Below are 19090 nucleotides of genomic sequence, written 5' to 3' on the forward strand. Positions count from 1 at the left end.
ATCACGATGAACTACAGCTTTATTTCAAAGTTGGATTAAGTCAGACCATCAAACAGCCAGATTACAGACTTCGAACACAACTGTATCACATCATATGGTCTATACAAAAATTAAAAAAAGAAGAGGGGGGGAACGGGAACACCTCGAGTTCTTCCCTCCACAGCCGCCAGTTCCCAGAGGCCACTGGAGCCATTAAGCATCGGACTGATGTGAGCAGTGGCTCTCAGGAGGCAGAGAGGAGAACAGAGGAGGGGAGACGCTCGAAGCTCCGACTCCAGGTTAACGGGTCAAGAGCAAAGAAATGGGATTTTGAGATTTGACAACAGGAAAAGTATGAACACAGGCCCAAGTGCCAACCAGCCACTTCCACCCCTGCTGCAGTGTTCACGTGCATCGAGTGGATATGCAGAATGGAGGCAGACGTTCTCGAGAGGAAGGAGTCTACAGGAAATACCAGGCGCTGCCTTTTATCTGGCTCTAGGAATCTCCATCTCTCAACAACGTCTGCTTCCGCTGCGCAAAATTCACCGTACATGCCTTCGGGGGGAGAAACAGATTTTTTTTTAAAGGAGCCACGATATGGTTGTTTCCGTTTTTTGCAAACTAATAACAGTCTGTTCTACTGCCTCAAATGCAGCATTTCTGGGGTTTTGTTGCATCTGGTTTGGTGTTTTGACAGGAAACCAGTGCAGGAAAGGCACTTCAAAGTGTGGATAGTCCTTCGATTTCCTGACGGCTCCGTTGCAAGCCCTAGAAAAAAAAAAAAAAAGATGAAAAAGCTCAACGGCTGGCTGACTCCATTTAGAGATCTGAGTCCTCCACATGACGAAAGGGGAATCTGGAATTTAAAGATTAACTGTCAGATCAGCTGTAACAACACAGGTCATTTATGTGATAATGGGCTGATTCAATTTCGGGGGAGCAACTTACAAAGACTGTGTGGCTTCTATCCCTCGATGGAGACCTCTGGAACAATGTGTCCATTCAACGCTGTCTCCACTGACATCTCCTGAACAACAGAGGACATCAGAGCGGGTCAGATCACAAGCATTGTGAACACAAGTGAATTAATTAGGTCTCATTCTACGCCACGAGGACGTTTACAGCTCTGTCGTTTGTGTCTAATTGAATTTCTTTACCATTGCTGTGTTGATCTGCATAGAGTCCACTGTGAGCTGCATCTGACACGGCATGTCACACGTCTCTAACTTCAGCTCCTCCAGGCATTTCTGCTCCACCAGGGCATCCTGGGAAAGACACGGAGAGAACGGTGGTCTGGGTTTTAATAGCTATAGTCTGTATATTTTGAAAAAAGTTAGAGTATGTTTATAAAAAGATTAGCCAGTCACCAAGAGAGTAACTTACAATGATCATTTCCAATGCAGGGGCAGCAGCGAGCTCAGGGGCAGCAGCGAGCTCAGGCTCAACTTCAAGCGCAACAACTGGCTCGGGCTCAAGAACCGGCTCGGGCTTGAGTTCCACCTCCACCTCGGGTGTAGGCTCAGGCTCAGCGGGGGTCACAGCCATAGGCTCTGCCGGGGCATCAATCGTGGCCACAATTTCCTGAACACAGCAGAGAGAGGAACAGGTTAGAAAGTACAGAGCGAAAGTGATCATACATTTTGTGGCTGATGACACAGATTTGTCAAACCATAAAAAGCTGAGTCTTACCTGTTCAGTCTCTGTTGGTGCGAGTGGAGCATCAACTGCCTCAACCTGGAGAACGAGAACCAGTTCAGCGAAACTGTTCATTTACGACAGATACAATTTTAAATAGAAGCAACAATGGCTGTTGTCTACATTTTGTATCATTCTCCATTGTTACCATTTGTTTCTCATCTCTTTAACATTTAAATTATTTAGAAATTTCACTTTTTAACTCTTATTTTATACATTTTCATCCATGTCAAGAATTTGTCGTGTAACTTTTTAATCTCAAGAGCACATGGAGTCCAATTACATAAAGAAAACGCATTTGTTGCAGTCTGCCCCCTGGTGGACCCAGGATTCATGTACCGTTCCAGTGGATAATAGATGTAATTGAAATGTGATTTAACATGTGTCGCTCATCAATAAACCAGTGACTCACCTCCTGGGCAGCGACGGACTCGGCAATGGCGACCTCCACTTCGATGGCAGAGTTTGTGACAACAAAGTCATCAACAAACGCATCAGCAGGCGCCTGAGGGAACCAGAGGGGGAAATGTTCAACGCTATGAGCACAAGGTATAAAGTCAAAGCACAAATGTCTGATTTGGAGACGTTATGCAACAGATCTGAAATTTTTACCTCAATGACTTCAGCTACTGGAGTTTCTTCCACCAGAGCCTCGGGCATGGAGGCTGGAACCTGGAGAGACATCAGGCTCGGTCAGGACGTCAGTTTGCATAACACATGTTGAGTAAGTGTTGCTACTCAAGTTACTTTAGAAACTAAAGTAAAGTGTCAAAATGAACTGCATAAAGTTTCTTACTGGGGGAAGATTTAAAAATACTCACCATTGGGATTTCCATCGATACAGGAACATCCTGATGTAAACAAAACAAATCGGTCATAATGTGCCTTTTGGGTTTGCTATTAAATGGTGAAATTGAATTTATGACATTGCATGCTCAATAACTAATGAAACGTTTAAAACACATGCTGCACACTATAGACAAATTAAATGCAAAAAAAAACACACATTAAACTTTTATCACTCTGCATTCTACGAAAAGACAGAAACTCAAGAGATAAGAGATGAAGAGGAGGATGTTTTATCAGCGTTGCACCTCTACGATTGTAACGGGCTCAGCAGGTTCTACCGGTGCCTCTTCTTCAGCCAACACTTCTACTTCAGCTTCGTCCTCCTCAGCTGCAGGACTGACGACAGCTTCAGTCATCTGTTCGGGTGTCTCTGCGATCTCCACGACTTCAGCTTGTGCTTCTACCACCAGCTCCACCGGCCCCTCCACTACGGCCTCTAATGAGGCGGCTTCTTCTGTGACGGCCACTTCGACCGAGACTTCCTCTGCCGCGGGCGCAACCTCCGTTTCAGCCTCGCAGACATCGTGCGTCTGCACGAGCGAATCCAACACAACACACATTAAACAACCATGCAACGTGCAACACCCTGGACAGACAAGATGACCAAACTACTGATGTGGAGCCATGCAGACTTACAAAGAAACTCAGTCTTACCTCTACTGTTTCTGTGGTTACGACTGTGGCTTCAACCGACTGCAGCTGCAGAATCAGAAATGAAACAAATTGTTAAGACTAGAATAAATTGTCATTTTTAAATAATGCCAGATTTGAGCTACATCAATGCAGCACTTCTATCACATCAAATCCCTTATTAACTAATTTTCGGTGGTTTTTGTTCAGTAATGAACATGATATTTTAGAGAAAAAGGCCCAGAGGCAAAGTGTAGTTGTTTGTTTTGAAGCTAAAGTCATAGAAACTTTTCCACTGAAAGGTTTCTTTCTCTCGTCCAGTTACCGCTGCCGTACTCTCATAAAACTGTGACTAAGTCTTGTTTTAACCTTTGTCGTCACTTCCTCAGCGAGTCGGTCTGACACATGAGCAGAACCCCCACAGAATGCAGTCTACTGTGCTCCTTCAAATAAGTTAATAATTTTTATCTAGGGAAAGTTTAGGAGCTGTATACTTTTTTTTTAGATTTTCCAGAAAAACTTGATCCTCAAACTTGCAGCAGTTTCCTTTAGACTGACGATGTTGTGCTCTACGTAGAGCTGATTTAAAAAAGTCCCATCAGGTTGCTGCTGTAAAACCCTGTTCACTTACTGAGGACTCACTGGAGCGGTGTCATAAGGAGTTATCCTCACTCATTCACACCTGCTATGTGCCTCTGGTGTAGAGATACTGCCTGAACTAGTTTATGTTGTAATTCTGCAGGCGTTTGTTTCCGTGCATGAATGTTGAACCTGCAGCTCCTGGTTTGTTCACGGACTCGATGAACTGTGGGGTGTCTACAAGAAACATGGCTGCTGCGAGTCTTACCTCAGCCTCTGCTGGAGTTGCCTCTGGAGCCTCAGCTGTGGGTGTAACCTGTGGAGGAGAGAGAGTTTATTCATGAGTCAGCAAGACAATCATAAACTTATGTATATAATCTAATAAAACAGAAGCTGGCAACAAAAGGCCAACTGGGACACATTATGCAGTTACAGGTAATTTAAAATAAGTGCTGCTGCAGTGATCCTGTTTTGACTTTTTTCTCTTTCTTCAAAGGTCGAGGGGGAGGGGCGCAAACAGCTGCCCTAAAAATGTGCCCGGAGCAAAACGACCTTTTAAAGAAAAGTTTGGACAAACTGCAGAGAGAACTGACTGAGACTCAGCAGGATCACCGTGTCCGGCACAGGAAACCAGTGTTTTCAGACTATAAATTTCAACAGGCAGCGAAGAATGCACAGGCTCCCTTAAGTGTGATTTGCATGCGTGTGAGGGGGGGAGGGGGCGCAGGCCCATTCTATACCCTACAGGAATGTGACAGCCAAATGCACAATGGGAAGCTGTTACACCCTCCCCTCACTCCCTTGTGCAATGCACAACCTAAATATTCACTTCAGAAATCCTCTATTCCAAAACACTTTGGATAATACTTATTTCAAGTTATATTAATAACAATGAAGTCACACTCCTGAATTTCTTTCAGACTTTAACTGCTCTTAGTAATAGAAGTCACTCATTTCACATATAGAAGCCTTTGCCATTGATTTGCATGAACCATTGGCAGTATCCCACATGGCCACTGGTGGCCTCTATTGAGCAGCCAAGCGTGTTGACTGAGCCACAGAGGCAATCACAGGGAGCAGCGCATAAATATTGTAAATCTCCGTTTGACAGTAAATTATTCAGTTTCTACCAGCACTGCTTCAATGTAGGACAAGTCCAGAACACGCAGGCGGCTCTTCAGCACGGCAGGAACAGGCTCAACACTCACTGGATAAAATATATAAAACAGTAGAAGAGTGTAAAGTCTCAAAAGTCTTCAAACATCTCCTCTTGCTCTACTGTGGGTGAGGGGTCAGTTTCTGTGGAACTTAAAACAAACTTTTTGAACAAAAGCCAAGTAAGCAAACAAGTGTGCACGTGTGGTGGAGCAGGCTGAAAGTATATATAGCCTTGGGACGTATAGGGGAGTGAGGCCTATAGACTACAGGCCTCCCTTGACACACGTGTGGCCACATGCAGTAGACACACCCCCCCCAGTCTGCCCCAGAACACTCTGTACCAAACTGATCTGCACACACATCCTGCCCTGCACGCCCCACTGAAATACAAATCGAGCACAAGGCGAGGCTGATCTGGGAACAGCTCTACTTTACGCAACCCGACACAGTGAACCTACAGTTAACGCATGGAACTTTATGTTCCAACCAGATTCTGGCCAAAGACGCCAACACATATAGATTCTCACTATGGCCTTTTTTTTTTAGAATATCCGACGACCAAAGAAGACTTAAGGGGGGGGGGATTATATACATAAAAAAAAAATGAATATATATATACGCCTTTGTTTTAAATTAAGAAGATATGTCACTTCATATATCTTCAATTCAATTTTTCCCACTTCCGAATTTCTGTGATAAAATAAAATATGCAAACCAATCAGGGTGAACTGGATCCACCCTTCACTAGAAATCTGTCAGACTTTAAAAAGGTTCTAACAGCCAACTGTGAACTCCTCATAAATACCAGGGTCTGAACTACACATTTCTACTGATGACCCCCCACCCCCCCCCCAAATAGAATCAATAGTCCCGTCTCCTCCCTCTACTCGAAGGAACGAGGAGGACACGTATATGAACACATACACGTGCTGATTAGTCTATCCACTATGAGCCAATGGGGTGCCATAGGATAGACTGGGAGGAGAAGGGTGATGGAAGAGGGGGGGGAATGGGGAGACAAGTGGTGGGAGGGAAGGAAGGAACAAATGGCGAGGGGAAGAGCACATTTACAGGAGAAAAAACCACGAGGAACCAGGAGGGGGGGGTGGCAAGCTGGTACAAAATGTTCAGCCTGAGCCGCGCCCACCCCCCTCTTAGGCCACAGAGAAACAACACGACTCCGGATTGAGCAGTGGGTTTACACTCACCTGACTCTCCGTGGTGACATCCAGAAGTGGATGGGCCACCGGCTTCTGGCCCATGAGCCAGCTGAACACAAGCCCCATCGTGGCCTACAACTACTTGGTGGCACGGAGTGGCCGCAATTGCAAATTGGCTAAATATCAAATATCAATAAGTCAAGTCAAAATCTGAGAAAGTTCAGAAAGGCAGAGAACTAGTAGTAAAAAGAAAAATCAGCAACTGCTTTTGTTTAATCTGCACTGAGTAATTGTCAGTGTCTGAATGTGGCCCCCGACTGCAGGCAGCGAAGGAGCAGAGAGGAAGCCAGGCGAGAAGGGAGAGAGAGGGGAGATGGGAGGTATGGTGGACGGGAGGGAGAGGAGGGAGGGTGAGACCAAGGCGCGGAGGGGGTGGATACTGGCTCGACAAGTACACAATGATGTGCAGCCCAGCTCCTATAGAAGCGTCTCTAGTGTTCCTTTGTAGACCAGTGGTTAAAGAGTAACAGTCCAAGGCTAGAGTCTGCAAACCAAACCCCCTAAATGACATGTGGTCACAGGACAGGATGATCCAAGCAGGACTGAGGGGACGATCCTTGGAAAAGGCCACTGATAACACCCCCACTTCTTTTAACACTATAGACATAGGGGCCGCTGTGCAGCATGTGCGCGTCTCTGGCCACACAGACGTACATGCATGTGCACCTTGTGTGAGCGTCAGTCTCCAGGCTGAAACAGAACATTCTGTTCCCTCACACACACACGAGCATGATGAAACAGACTAGCACTTCACAGCTCACTAATGACAGTGTTTAGCTTTGGGGGGGGGTACAAACAATCTTGAGCAAAGCTAATAAGGTGATACAGATCTACAGCCGATCTGGAGCGTTTGCTAAATAAAAATCACCAAACAGCCTCTTTAAATAGCAGCAGTGGACAAACTGTACATTTTTCTTCCAACAGTCATAAAAATTATCAAGATCTCATTAGAAACAAGCAGTTCCATTAAGAAGAAAGGTGATAATGTAACATGGCTGCTGGAGAAAGCTCTGTGCACTCACTCTCCACCTCTCCGCTAAATGGAACATGTTGTTCCCTCGGCCCCTCCCCCTCCCCCACAGCTCCCTTCAGCACAACCATTTCACCAGATGCCATCGTGAAAAAAACTCTAAACTACTCACAAAAAAAACTAAACTCACAAATGTATATAGGATTATATACAAACTACTCATAGAAAGTGTCTCTATAGCAAACCATGAGCAAATTGGAGCCAAGTGATGTTCATTTCTCCAACATGTGATCGACACGCATGTAAAATGGTGACGGCATCCATTTCAGCATGGTACACGCTGAACCCAACACAGCTCACTGGGCCAAGCAGAAACCAGTTTGGGAGAGTTGTCATTTCTAAAACTCGTTTTACAAGATGGCTCCGGTGATTTGGGAAAGTTCGGCCAAATCGATGAATCAGAAATTTGTTCCGACGATGGATAAACAAACATTTCTAATCTGTAAGTGTAAAAAAAAAAATAAGTTCTTACCTCAGTTACTGGTTCTGTTTCAGGAATGATGGGTTCAGCTTCACAAACAACTTCAGCTGCGACTTCGGAAGACTCAACTGCAACAGCCTCGACAACTGGAGCTTCTTCTACAACTGGAGCTTCTTCTACAACTGGAGCTTCTTCGACAACTGGAGCTTCTTCGACAACTGGAGCTTCTTCGACAACTGGAGCTTCTTCGACAACTGGAGCTTCTTCGACAACCGCCACTTCTTCTACGACCGGCGCCGGCACTTCAACCGCGACTTCCGGAGTCTGTTCCAACACCACAACCTCGGGCTCTGGTGTCGCTACTCGGACTGGGACGGGCTCTGCGACGGGTTCTTGCACAACTGGTTCTTCTTTGGGGATCTCCACAACAGGTGCAGGGATGGGAACGGCTACGGGAACGACCTCCGCGATCTTCACTGGAGCTGGCTTCGGCGCTTTAGCCGCTGGCTTTGCTGCAGGGGGCGCACCGACTGCGATCCCTGGGCCGGCCTTGACCGGTGGCTGGCCTGCATACTGCTCTTCGAGGGCTCTCCTCTGGGCTTGCTGCAAAGAGAAGACACAAACAGTATAAGTGAATGAAAGTGGAATACATTTTTAGGTGACAAATTCGTTTTTTTTACAACTGAACCTTTAAAAAGGTTTGAAAGCTGAGAGTGCGATCTTTCCACGCGAGTCCTTTGGGGGAACTCAGTGTCAAGAACAAACCTAAGAGTTTCTGAGTGTGTAAACCTGGCTAATAACGTGAAATGCTAAGAGAGTTCGGAAGATGCGCGTTTAATGGGTTTGAATGCTCCAGAGGACCTGAGCGTGTTCAACTGCTTATGTTGTTGTCAGTCCCACTTCCATCAGCAGGAATACCAGGCATGCCACCCAACCCGGTCACTGTCCAACATGTTTTTCAGCTCTGGACAAAAAAAAGAAAACAAACCCCTCTGGCTTCAAAGGAGGTTTTAGGTGCGCGGGCCATTGGTGGGTGGGGCTGCGTGTTTCTGGGAGTGGGCACAGTAAAGCTAGTTTGATAATGGGGCTAATTGGTTGAATCGGAGCCATCCTGACAGGTCTGGTGAAGCGGGAAGGGAAACCGTGTGAGTCAGCACCACTGATGTGGGCCTCCGCGGGCCAGACAGTGGGCCTAATCACATCATAATCAGGATCTAATCACTCCCCGAAAATGCTTTTGTTTGGCCGCCACAGCCCTGGAGCAGTACTGTAAGCCAATGGAGCAGCAAGCCACAGTCAAAACAACCCCCCCCCCCCCCTTTGCTTTCACTCTCTTCGCCCACAAAAAGCTGGCTGTGCCGAAATCCAAATATTACATTACATATTTAAACCTCAGTAAATAAAAAAAGGGAGTGAGGCTGTACCACGGAGGCCTAAGCACTATCAAAGTGAGAGTGCATGGGTGTCTCCAAGTGTCAGTCAGCTCCTTCCTGTGATCTGATGAGCTCAGGGGAGAATGCAGATAGCACCACAGTGAGAGTGACTTCACAGGAGCCACTGTTATCTGAGTGGCACTGGCAGACTGAGAGACTCGAGGAGACTGAGCAGGCCGACTCCGATCTGGCAAAACCTGAGGCAAGACATTCCTCCAGTCCACACACACACTACCAAATACAGTTGTGCGGTGCTGAGAGCCAGTCCGGGCAGCCCAGAGCCATGGGGGGGGGAAGGGCCGCATGCATTCATCTCCATGATGTGAAGTCTCAGGAGCGCGACTTGGGGGGGGGGGGGGCTATCTATCTATTTCAAAGCTGAAATTAGTCAATGGGTTTGAAACAATGACTTATTCTGGTTGGAAAGTGTGTTTTTTTATGGGGGGGGTGGGGGGAACCTTTGCCCTCTGGCAAAAAGGCACTTCTGTGTTAACTTTTCACTTTCCCCCTCCCCCACTCATCTCACTCACACCCCCCCTCCTCCTCCTCCTCCTCTTGGGCACTGAATGTTCAGAAGTAAGATATTTCTCGGTTACCTAAGAAGTGGCGTGGACTCATATTTCATAAACATATATCACCAACGCTGCTGGCTCGGCATATTGAGAAATTAAATAATGGCAGTAAACATATTCTGCAAGTGGGTGGGTGAGAGATGGGGCCCCAATTTCTGCAAAATAAAGTTTGTTGGGAAAAAAAGTTCATTAGTGTCCCTTTAACCGACTAATGACGATAAACCGATTATAAACATTAAATCTCGATTCCCCGTGTTTTTTTATTCTAACAAAGCGCACCGGGAGAGCACATGGCGCACGTGAGGAAAACTGAAATGAGGCATATTCTTTTGTCTCTTGTAGAAAAATATAAAAGCAGAAGCAAGAGTCGTGCAACTGGAAAATAATCAATAGTGCAGATGTAGTGTTTTTGGATGCACATGGTCTGTTCTGGCGAGGTTTTTACGCACGGAGCGTGGAGGGCCCCTCGCAGCAGAGAGCCTCACGGGAGATGAAACACCGAGTAAATGTGTGCAGTCAAGTGAAGAATTACTAAAATTTAATAATTCAGAGAGTGTGCAACAAAAACAAACCATATAGTTGTTTTTTCCTCACCTTTCTGTTCACATTTGGTTTTACGCATCGATGCAAATCAGGTGTTTTTTGCAAAACGTTGTTTGTGTTGCAAAACGCAACCTGGTGCAAACGAGGAATCACTAATTGCATTTTTTTTAAGCACCAACAATCTTGGAAGGATCGGGTTCGAGGGAAAGTTGCTTTTATCTCGGAGGAAAAACATGCTTCAAGACGCATGGATTCAAGATACGCACGGTCAGAGGCCATTTTCCAAAAGTGGACGGTCCGAACTTGTTCTATTGTTTCTGATATTACGAGGTCCGGCTGGAATTCAATGATAGCGGTGAGGATAAAGAGCTGTGGAGGGAAAAGTCGGTCCCCTGCCCCCGACTTACCACCCTCCTCATGCGGCGCTTGTTCTTCTTCCTCTTGCTGGGCATTTTGGATGTGGGCTGGTGGAAACAACAAAGAAGCGGAGAGAAAAAAAGACACAGGCAGAGGGACCGAGGGAACACGGGGGATCCTTATAAAGCCCCCGGTTCTCCCGACACCTTTGCCAATAACCTATGAGAGCGCAGGGATGAAAGATTGGAGAGGGGGGCGTGGACGCTCGCAGACCCAGAGACAGACCAGAGACGGAGGGAGAGGACACACCCCACCAGACACGTGCACGTGCGCGACCACTCAGCGGGATGGCTGCATTAGTTTGTATGTGAAGCGGCTGCAGGAGGCTGGTGTTATGCAACCATCGAGCGCCACACCCCCCCACCTCTCTCTCTCTCTCTCTCTCTCTGAGCATTAAAAAACAGTTTTCGAGCACATGGTAACAAATCCCACAACAATAACAACATCAAGTCTCTGTCGGTGCACTGTGTACAAACAAAGTGAGATCATCAGCATTGGGATAATGCATTCCACAGCCCCTTTGTGCAACGAGCAAATGCCCCTGGGTTCGTCCCCCAACCCTAGTAATGTGTTTACTTTAGAGACCTATAGTGTTTGAGCCACTTAACTCAGCAGGAGGATTTATCAAGAGGGATACAGGGATAAGATCTTGTAGGATTAAAACCACAATGGTGTCCATAGCCCTAAATATAACCTAAGCTAAAGTCTAACCCTTTAAAGAAAGTCTTCCCACTCAAGGATTTCTGTCCCCAGGGAAGTATGACCTGCATGCGACTGACAATACTTGAGTTACAGATGTTTCACAGGAATGTGCAGAATATGTTTTTAAGTTTAAGTGGCATTTGACAAAATTACACACGTCCTGTAACCAGAACATTTTCAACCACCATGTCTCCACTTTCCCAAAATGTCCTCACTCTGTAACTTCTGCTCTCAAAATGGCAGACACAAAGATATAAGTGTACACACACACACACACACACACACACACACATACACAAATGGTCTGCTTATGTGCAACATTGAAATTCACACGATCCATTTTTTTATTTGGATCGGCACCGAATATCCCACAAAATCTGTCCCATTACCAGTTTTATTCCGTCAAGATTCATGAATGATTCTATTCTTAATCAATACAAATTGTGAAAAACGTCCCATCTCTCAATTTTTTGCAAAGTGAGAGAGAATTCCTCCTTCCCTTCCACCAGGTTTCACAGTCATCCTTCCGGTAGCTTTAGCCTGACCCTGATGGCTAACAGGCAGACACAGATGACAACATGACCTCCCTGCTGGAGGTAAATATGTGCCGCATGTTACAGTCAACCATCATAAGAGCAAGGAGCAGCCACATCTGGCTTTTAAAGGGAACGGGAAGTGGCACCGTGATTGGTTTATTGCAACATGATCCCACACACGCCTTTTCCAACATGACGTAGTGCCCGTTGAAGGAGCAGGCGTGGATTTGCGTGCACCATAAATAATCCTGCGCTCAGCTCGTTAAAATACAGAGGCAGGTCTTTGATTTTACAGAATTTAAATCACGCTGTTAATTCACTATAAAAACCTGTTATTGAGAAGAAACCTTCACACGTGTGCAGATTCTCTCGTGTAGAAAACAATGTGTTCTTTCAATCCCTTAAAATCTCGGAGCCCGGAGAATAGTTTTCCTTGTGGTGAACGTATACAATCCAGACAATGACAAGGAGAAAGCTTGTACATGTGTCTACGACCCCCCCCCCCCCCCCCCCCCACCACCACCCCCCAACGCCTCTGGGCACTGCTTCCGCTGTGAGCACCCATTGTCTCCCTGCTCCCTGGGTGCAGCCACGCTCATACATAATTAAAGCAAGGAAGATATATACGTGAATGAAGTGGACTGCCATTGGCATGTTTCTGTGCGTCACATGTTGTGCAGCGAGGGGACTGTGTGGGCTGAGTTTATATTTATAGGAGGGATCTCAGTGTTTTGGTGTATATTACATCACTGTATGTATTATATATACAAACTACCCTGAGGTTGTAGGACGTGGCAGTCTCGCCTGAAGGCTCCACTTTCATTCACGCCTCCACTGTGTGTGTGTGTGTGTGTGTGTGTGTGTGTGTGTGTGTGTGTGTGTGTGTGTGTGTGTGTGTGTGTGTGTGTGTGTGTGTGTGTGTGAGAGGTGGATCACATGCTGTTTACATGTCCCCAGCATGTCTTTGTTGAACTGTTGATCTTTCCATGATAGTCACTGTGGCCCAAGATAACATACAGCTGCTGCAGGAACTGAGCCACTGACGCCTCGATCGCTGGGACTTTAACTGTAACCGCTCAGCAAATATCAAAATAACCCCCGACACGTCCGTAAGCTGAGAGGACTCAGTGTGGAACCCCGAAATACTTTGCAACTCATCGACTACATGCATTTGTCCTTTATTTACTTTCTTTTATCGCAAAAATTATTTTGTTTAAACAAAAGCATATAAACATATAAACGAGAAAACAAGAAAAACAAAGAACATCAGCAGTCCTATCAAAATCCCAGTTAGAGAAATGAAAGCATGCTTCTTAACGAGTTGTAATAATAAGACTTATACAATGACTTCCATTCAGCAGAATGGACAGCCGAACCAAATGTATGTAACCTCTGTGTTTAATGTTTACATGTTAATTCCATACATTTATAATTAAGCATGTTTAGTTAGCATGTTTTTTGACGTTTGTTGGACAATTTTTAAACCATTCCTTAATTTTGACATGAACATTTGTCAACGCAGCACGCACAGGAAAATGTTCTTGTCTTTAAAAAGTTAAATAATTTTTTCTGAGATTAAGAAGACAATGAAAAGTGACCATGAAGTTTAGAGAGTATTGGACAGTTGGTAATATCAGTGTGTTGGTGCCACTTGATGAAAAAGATAAATGTAGATGTGATTAATCCTGAGGGACACACATCCGTCTCTCACTGATTCAATCTAATTGTTTGAGATACAGTCGGTAACAGTCAGAAAGACACTGATCCTGTCAACTTCTGTTATATCTAAACTGGTTAGTGGGACTCTTTTGATACAAGATCATTCTTATCACTTTGTGTTGTAGCCTCTTACTTGAAAAGGTCGATTGTGTTTTCAGCGATCAATAATGAATGGCATGGCGTCGTGAGTGGATCAATCCCCAGCAGAGAGATGTGAACATGTTTCCGTGGTTTGGGGGCGTGTCAAACTCTCAGTAGCTGAAGATGTAGCTGCAGCGGTCGAGTCTTGTGACCTTTAATAGAGATTTATTTGGCATTAAAATACAGTAACTTTGAAAGGGAAGGCAGTCTTTGTCCTATAGTCACGCTTAATACATGTATGTCGTCCCGTCCACCCCGTCCTCCCTTGTCCACCCCGTCCACCCCGTCCACCCTGTCCACCCTGTCCACCCTGTCCACCCTGTTCACCCTGTCCACCCTGTCCACCCTGTTCACCCTGTCCACCCTGTCCACCCTGTTCACCTGGTTCACCAGGTTCCATCGCAGCTCCCCACTGAGTCCTGTGGCACCTGTCAACAGGTTTGATGTTTAGGTGAGATAGTTATTTATTATTGTGGGTGATATTTCTTTACACATTGGCAAAAAAACATTTTCTGTTTCACGCCTGTTTTAAAATGTGCCTGAATATTTAACAATGAAATATGGATAAACTATTAAAACACCAAATGTCGATTGTATTGTGTGTTTTCATTCCTACATTCAGCTCCAACTTCAAGACCTGATTTGTGTATTCATTCTTTTTGTAGCTCCAGCTTGTGGATACTTGTGTCACATGACAATTTGCAGATCCTGAGTCACGCTCAGGAATCAGGTCAGATAGCTGAACGATAGATTCAAACACATGCAGGGTCACACTGACGGTTTTCAGAGTCTTAGCACTTGACACAATCTGCTGTGACACAAACTCTAAATATAAAGTTCTGGGATAAAGTCAAACTGAACTAATTGTGAATAGAAATGTGTTCAAGCGAAGCCAGAATTAAACACAGACAGAACTTTGGACAAAACTGTGAGTGTTGTCTTGGTTTTACTTTGAAAACAACCATGCAAATGTATATATTTATATGTACAGAGTGTGTGTGTTGTTTTAATTTACAACATATTATCCAGAATAATACTCAAGCATCCCAGAGTTTATTTGGAAGACTGCAGGAAACAGCCGGCTATCAGCTGGTCGGAGAGAATCACCATCTTTAAATAGACACATGATCTTTACCTGTGCTGAACTGGGTTACCACACACACACACACGAACATACACACACAAAGACACACACACACACGCGCACACAAACACACACACGGTGGAATGTTGTGCATCAACAAACACCCCTCCCAAGGTCAGCTCTATGGTTACCACCCCTATTCCATCAATGCAAACACCACAAACACACACACACACAATGACACACACACACACACACACACACACACACACTCACACAAACACAGCTATTTTAGTTTTCAGGTTTTCACACTTTTTTCCAGAACGTGACAAGCAGTACTTAAAATACATCTATATCTCACATCGTGGAACATGCAGCTTGAACAAAATGTGTTTTAGTTGGAGTGGTATTTATTCATGGATTGAACACTGAAGAAAGAGGGAAACACAAACTTAATGTGTCCAAACTTTATTTCACTTAAAGAAGAGGAATAAATTCACTGCTTCAAGTGATTTGCAGAATATCCTACAAGCATGTGACCACATCAGAGGGAAGCTACACAAAAAATTGTTTGTAAGAAAACAAAACTGAATCTCTGAGTAAGAGGAGGATTTTTTTGGAGCAAACTTTTAAGCACAATAAATCCATGTTTCATCTGATAATCATGTTTCATGAGAAAGATTCCTGCTCCTCGTCTGGTGAAGATGAAACTTATTGACGTCACATTTCCTCCAGAGACACAAACTCTCCTGGTTTGTCGACACCCCCGACCTTCCTGAATCCCACCAACAGCAGCCCACCGGCCCACCCACATACACATGCATGATGTACACAACATAGCGTGTTTATGGAACAAACTCTACATGAGGGACAATATCCCAGCATCTGGATCACAAACAATTTGAAATCAACACTTTTTTCTTTTGTTTTTTAATTTTGAACTAAATTAAGTTAAGTAAAAAGACTTAGGCTAGGGTTATTTAGATTTTACCATTCCCACAATATACAGCATTTTGAGTGTAAAATAAAAACACCCAGTGGAGCTTATACGTCCCCCAAGGCCCAACAGTCCCCTTATGAAACCAAATCAAATGTGATAGATCTTGATTTTCCAGATCTGTGCCGAAAGGTATCAGGTTCGTTCTTGGTCCATGTCCCATCTGTGTTTTCTTAATGCCCTCAGATCCAGTTCCTTTAATTCCCCGTCATGACACTTTGTTCTGCTCCGAGACAAACTCTCCTCTTCTAACGTTAATTATCAGCTACCTGCGAAAAACCCAGAATGAACTTCCCTAGCCTGCTGACCTGTGAGAAAAGTGGTAGAGCCACCAGGTCAACAGAGGGGGGGAAGACACTGACCAATTGGGTAACTGGTAGAGGGGAACACTTCATATCACAAATCAACCTGTCGTGGACTCGCATTCCCCTTTTGTCTTCACGCCCCCCCCCCCCCCCCCCCCCCTTGTTTGACCCAGCTGTTTCTAACTGTGGTCGAATGGCCTTTGGTGTGAAGGTATAATCTCCCTCCGGACTGCTGACCAGAAGACAGAATCGTGTTGCTTTGCTGTGATGCTGTCTCCACTGCACAGTGAATAAAACTCATCTGATCCAGCCACAGATTTAAGACCTGAAGGATTTTGTATTATCTCCCACACATCCCCCCCCCCCCCCTGTGAGTCATGTGTCCTAACGTGGAAAATTTAGTGAAACGTCCCGGGGGTGGAATGTTTTGAACGTTGCTGATACGTAGGCGTGTCTTAAACATCCTCCTCTGTTCAGAGATGGTGTCGCTAGTTTGATGTAGACGGCTTCCTTCACTACTTTTTCAAACCATCTGTCTTCCCCGGCCAAAATGTGGACATTGTTGTCTTCATATGAATGTCCCTTGTCCTTTAGATGTAGGTTTCCTGTAGAAAGGTGCAGCGACCCTACAAGTTAAATACCTGGGATTCCAAACAAGAGGTGAAACATCTTGGAGAAACTCAACCAGGTCCAGTTGACCTGTCTTTAGCACTTGGGTATATCATGACCTGGACGACTGAGAACCTCCACAGATATTTTCCTTCCACCAAGTTTTGTGAGAACGAGTTTGCTAGTTTTTGCGTCATGCTGCTGACAAACAAAGAAACCCGGAGGTGAACACATAATCTACTAGGCAACAATGACTTTATATGACTGAGAAGTTCAGTTTAGTCCAGCTTGGTCCTTCTTCTTCTTTCTTCTTCTTTTAAAAGACTATTGCTGATCCTCACAAGACATAGATCCAAAAACTTGACTCAAGAAAACTGAAAAGAACTGCAACGCTAATGAAAGCCGGAGAGAACCCGTCCCCTCCAGCCACTGAGCCTGTCGTGTGTTAGCATGTCGGTGCTGATGAGCTGAAGGCAGCAGCCGACAGACAGGCCACACATGCACAAACAATGAGCGAGCGTTCATCAAAAGGCTTGACCTCTGTGGTGGTGATGGAGGCCGGGACAAAGATAGCAGCATGGAGAAAGACTCAGTGAGGGCACCAGCAGCCAGCGTAATGCCAGAGGCCGTCCATGTGTGTAATCATATCACAGGGCGGCAGCGGGTGGGAGTAGGAGGGAGAGAGAGGGTGGGGGGGAGGAAAGAGGGAGGTGGGACGTCCTGGTTATGAAAGCAACTGCGCTCGGACATCATTCATCAAGGAGCAGACAAACAAACACTCTCTCTCTGCCCAGCTTCTACAGCTCGGTCGCTCTCCTCTTTGATCCCATCCTCACGTTCCTTCATCATCTCATCTGTTCTTCTCTCTGCGCAGCCCTCAGGGTTTATCCCCATATATATATAAATAAATCTCAAGCACACCGTTAGGGAATCTCTTCAAATTTGGTACAAATGTTCACTGAGACTTACAGATTAACTGATTGCATTTGGGGGGGGTCAAAGGTCACGGTGGCCCCTCAAAACTTTATTTTTGGCCTTTCGAACATGAGAGCGCAAATCTGCCTTCGGGGGAATTCCTTGAGATTTTTTCAGCAGTTGTCACTTGGACTCAAAGATGAACTGCTGAGGTTTAAGTGGTCAAGGGTCAAAGGTCACGCCGATCTCATATTATCTTTGTGAGCCGAAGCTGCACTCGTCGGTGGAGGTAAGCAAACACAGGGTGATGATCGTAGTTTCCTTCCTGGTGTGCAACAGGATTTCTCTCCAATATTCAAGTGAGGACCTTTTCACAATAAATAAACTTTTCTCACTGGGCTCGAGTCCAGTTTGTCTCTGTTTCTGTTTCTTGTCCAGCACGATTTCTTAAAAGGCAACAAACGGATTTCTTTGTGGTTCACTGGACAAACGGACATTTTAAACTGCCCACGTGTGGGTCACTGATACAAAGGCACGTAGGAAAGTGAAATATGATTCAAACACAGAACAATGTTTTAAATAGATGTCTTTGTCAATGAGATTCTGGCCAGATCTATTCCCAGAAACAACAGAGAGAAATCTGAAACAAACATCTGGGTGTTTTCCAGTTATATGCATGCATCTGCCCTCCATTTTATTACCTCCACCAGGGAGGATATGTGTTCGTCTGTTTTTAAGAAGGAGTAACAATCGACTTTTTACCATTATCCAGAATTTCTTTTCACTTTCTTTGTGCAAGATTTTCCAAGATTTTCTGTTGATTTCTCAAAGAATAGTTAATGGAACTTGAAGAGATAAATCCGGCATGTTGTGGGGACTGGTATTTATTTTTTATTGGTTTATGCTGTGTCACATGATCTCCCCTGGACCAATATTTGTATCTCTTAATAACAGTTGTGTGCTATAGTACGAGTCCGTGAGGAAAGATATTCTGGGATTGTAGCTCGTGCACATGTGTACATGGACCCACATGCCCACCGCCTGCACTGTGTAAGTGATAGCGGATGGACCGGTGAAATATGGAGAGGTTGAGAGGATGATCCCTTACAGAGGCATCGAGCTACAACCCAGGGAGTTTACTACCCAGAGATTTGAGCGCCGGCTCCTCCTGTCTGTGTGAAGTGACCTTTTACCTACTAACTGATGTGGGGTTCAGTGTTTGACCCCCTATTGTGAGTGATATATAGGCGTGGACCTTCTAAATCGAGCACGACCACCTCCTACTGTTCCTTCATACTCCCAGACATAGCTGTTAATGCCCTGCTCATCTTCTTTATTTATTATACTGTTTACATTTTCATATTACTGGTTACAGTTGGTTTTTGTAGAGTTCTATAACAATATACATTTTCAAATGATTACCTCTCGAGGAGGTTATGTTTTCACCCCTGTTTTGTTTGTTTGTTGGTTGGTTGGTTTGTTTGTAAGCAAGATAACACAAAACCTGCAGAATGGATTACTATGAAACTTTTGGAATGGATCCGGGAAAGACT

At 45.1% G+C, this 19090-nt stretch overlaps 1 protein-coding gene across 3 annotated transcripts; it reads right to left on the reverse strand.

The window, feature by feature from the left end:
• Position 1: 1 nt before the first annotated feature.
• On the reverse strand, positions 2 to 10742 carry LOC128438241 (cytadherence high molecular weight protein 1). 3 transcript variants are annotated; one of them, XM_053420733.1, is made up of 13 exons: positions 10520 to 10742; positions 7616 to 8167; positions 4004 to 4051; positions 3181 to 3225; positions 2772 to 3056; positions 2499 to 2528; positions 2290 to 2349; positions 2090 to 2182; positions 1672 to 1716; positions 1366 to 1563; positions 1140 to 1247; positions 931 to 1009; positions 2 to 750 (listed from the first exon to the last, which is right to left on the reverse strand). In XM_053420733.1, exons 1-12 carry the CDS (start codon positions 10562 to 10564, stop codon positions 947 to 949), a joined length of 1572 nt encoding a protein of 523 aa, XP_053276708.1. In that variant the 5' UTR covers positions 10565 to 10742; the 3' UTR covers positions 2 to 750; positions 931 to 946. The 3 variants fall into 3 exon arrangements, with proteins under 3 accessions (XP_053276708.1, XP_053276707.1, XP_053276710.1); XM_053420732.1 differs by having other exon boundaries at positions 2 to 838; XM_053420735.1 differs by lacking the exons at positions 7616 to 8167; positions 10520 to 10742 and adding an exon at positions 6102 to 6393 and having other exon boundaries at positions 2 to 838.
• Positions 10743 to 19090: the final 8348 nt, after the last annotated feature.

The sequence above is a fragment of the Pleuronectes platessa genome, chromosome 4 (assembly GCF_947347685.1).
Source record: "Pleuronectes platessa chromosome 4, fPlePla1.1, whole genome shotgun sequence".
Taxonomy (NCBI): domain Eukaryota; kingdom Metazoa; phylum Chordata; class Actinopteri; order Pleuronectiformes; family Pleuronectidae; genus Pleuronectes; species Pleuronectes platessa.

Excerpts from the sequence above, each read along its gene's own strand:
- LOC128438241 (XM_053420733.1), bottom strand. The coding sequence starts at position 10,564 with ATGCCCAGCAAGAGGAAGAAGAACAAGCGCCGCATGAGGAGGGTG. Across the intron at positions 2,350-2,498 it reads TATCGATGGAAATCCCAATG|GTTCCAGCCTCCATGCCCGA; the intron begins GTGAGTATTTTT and ends ATGTCTCTCCAG. Across the intron at positions 1,564-1,671 it reads CACCAACAGAGACTGAACAG|GAAATTGTGGCCACGATTGA; the intron begins GTAAGACTCAGC and ends TGCTGTGTTCAG.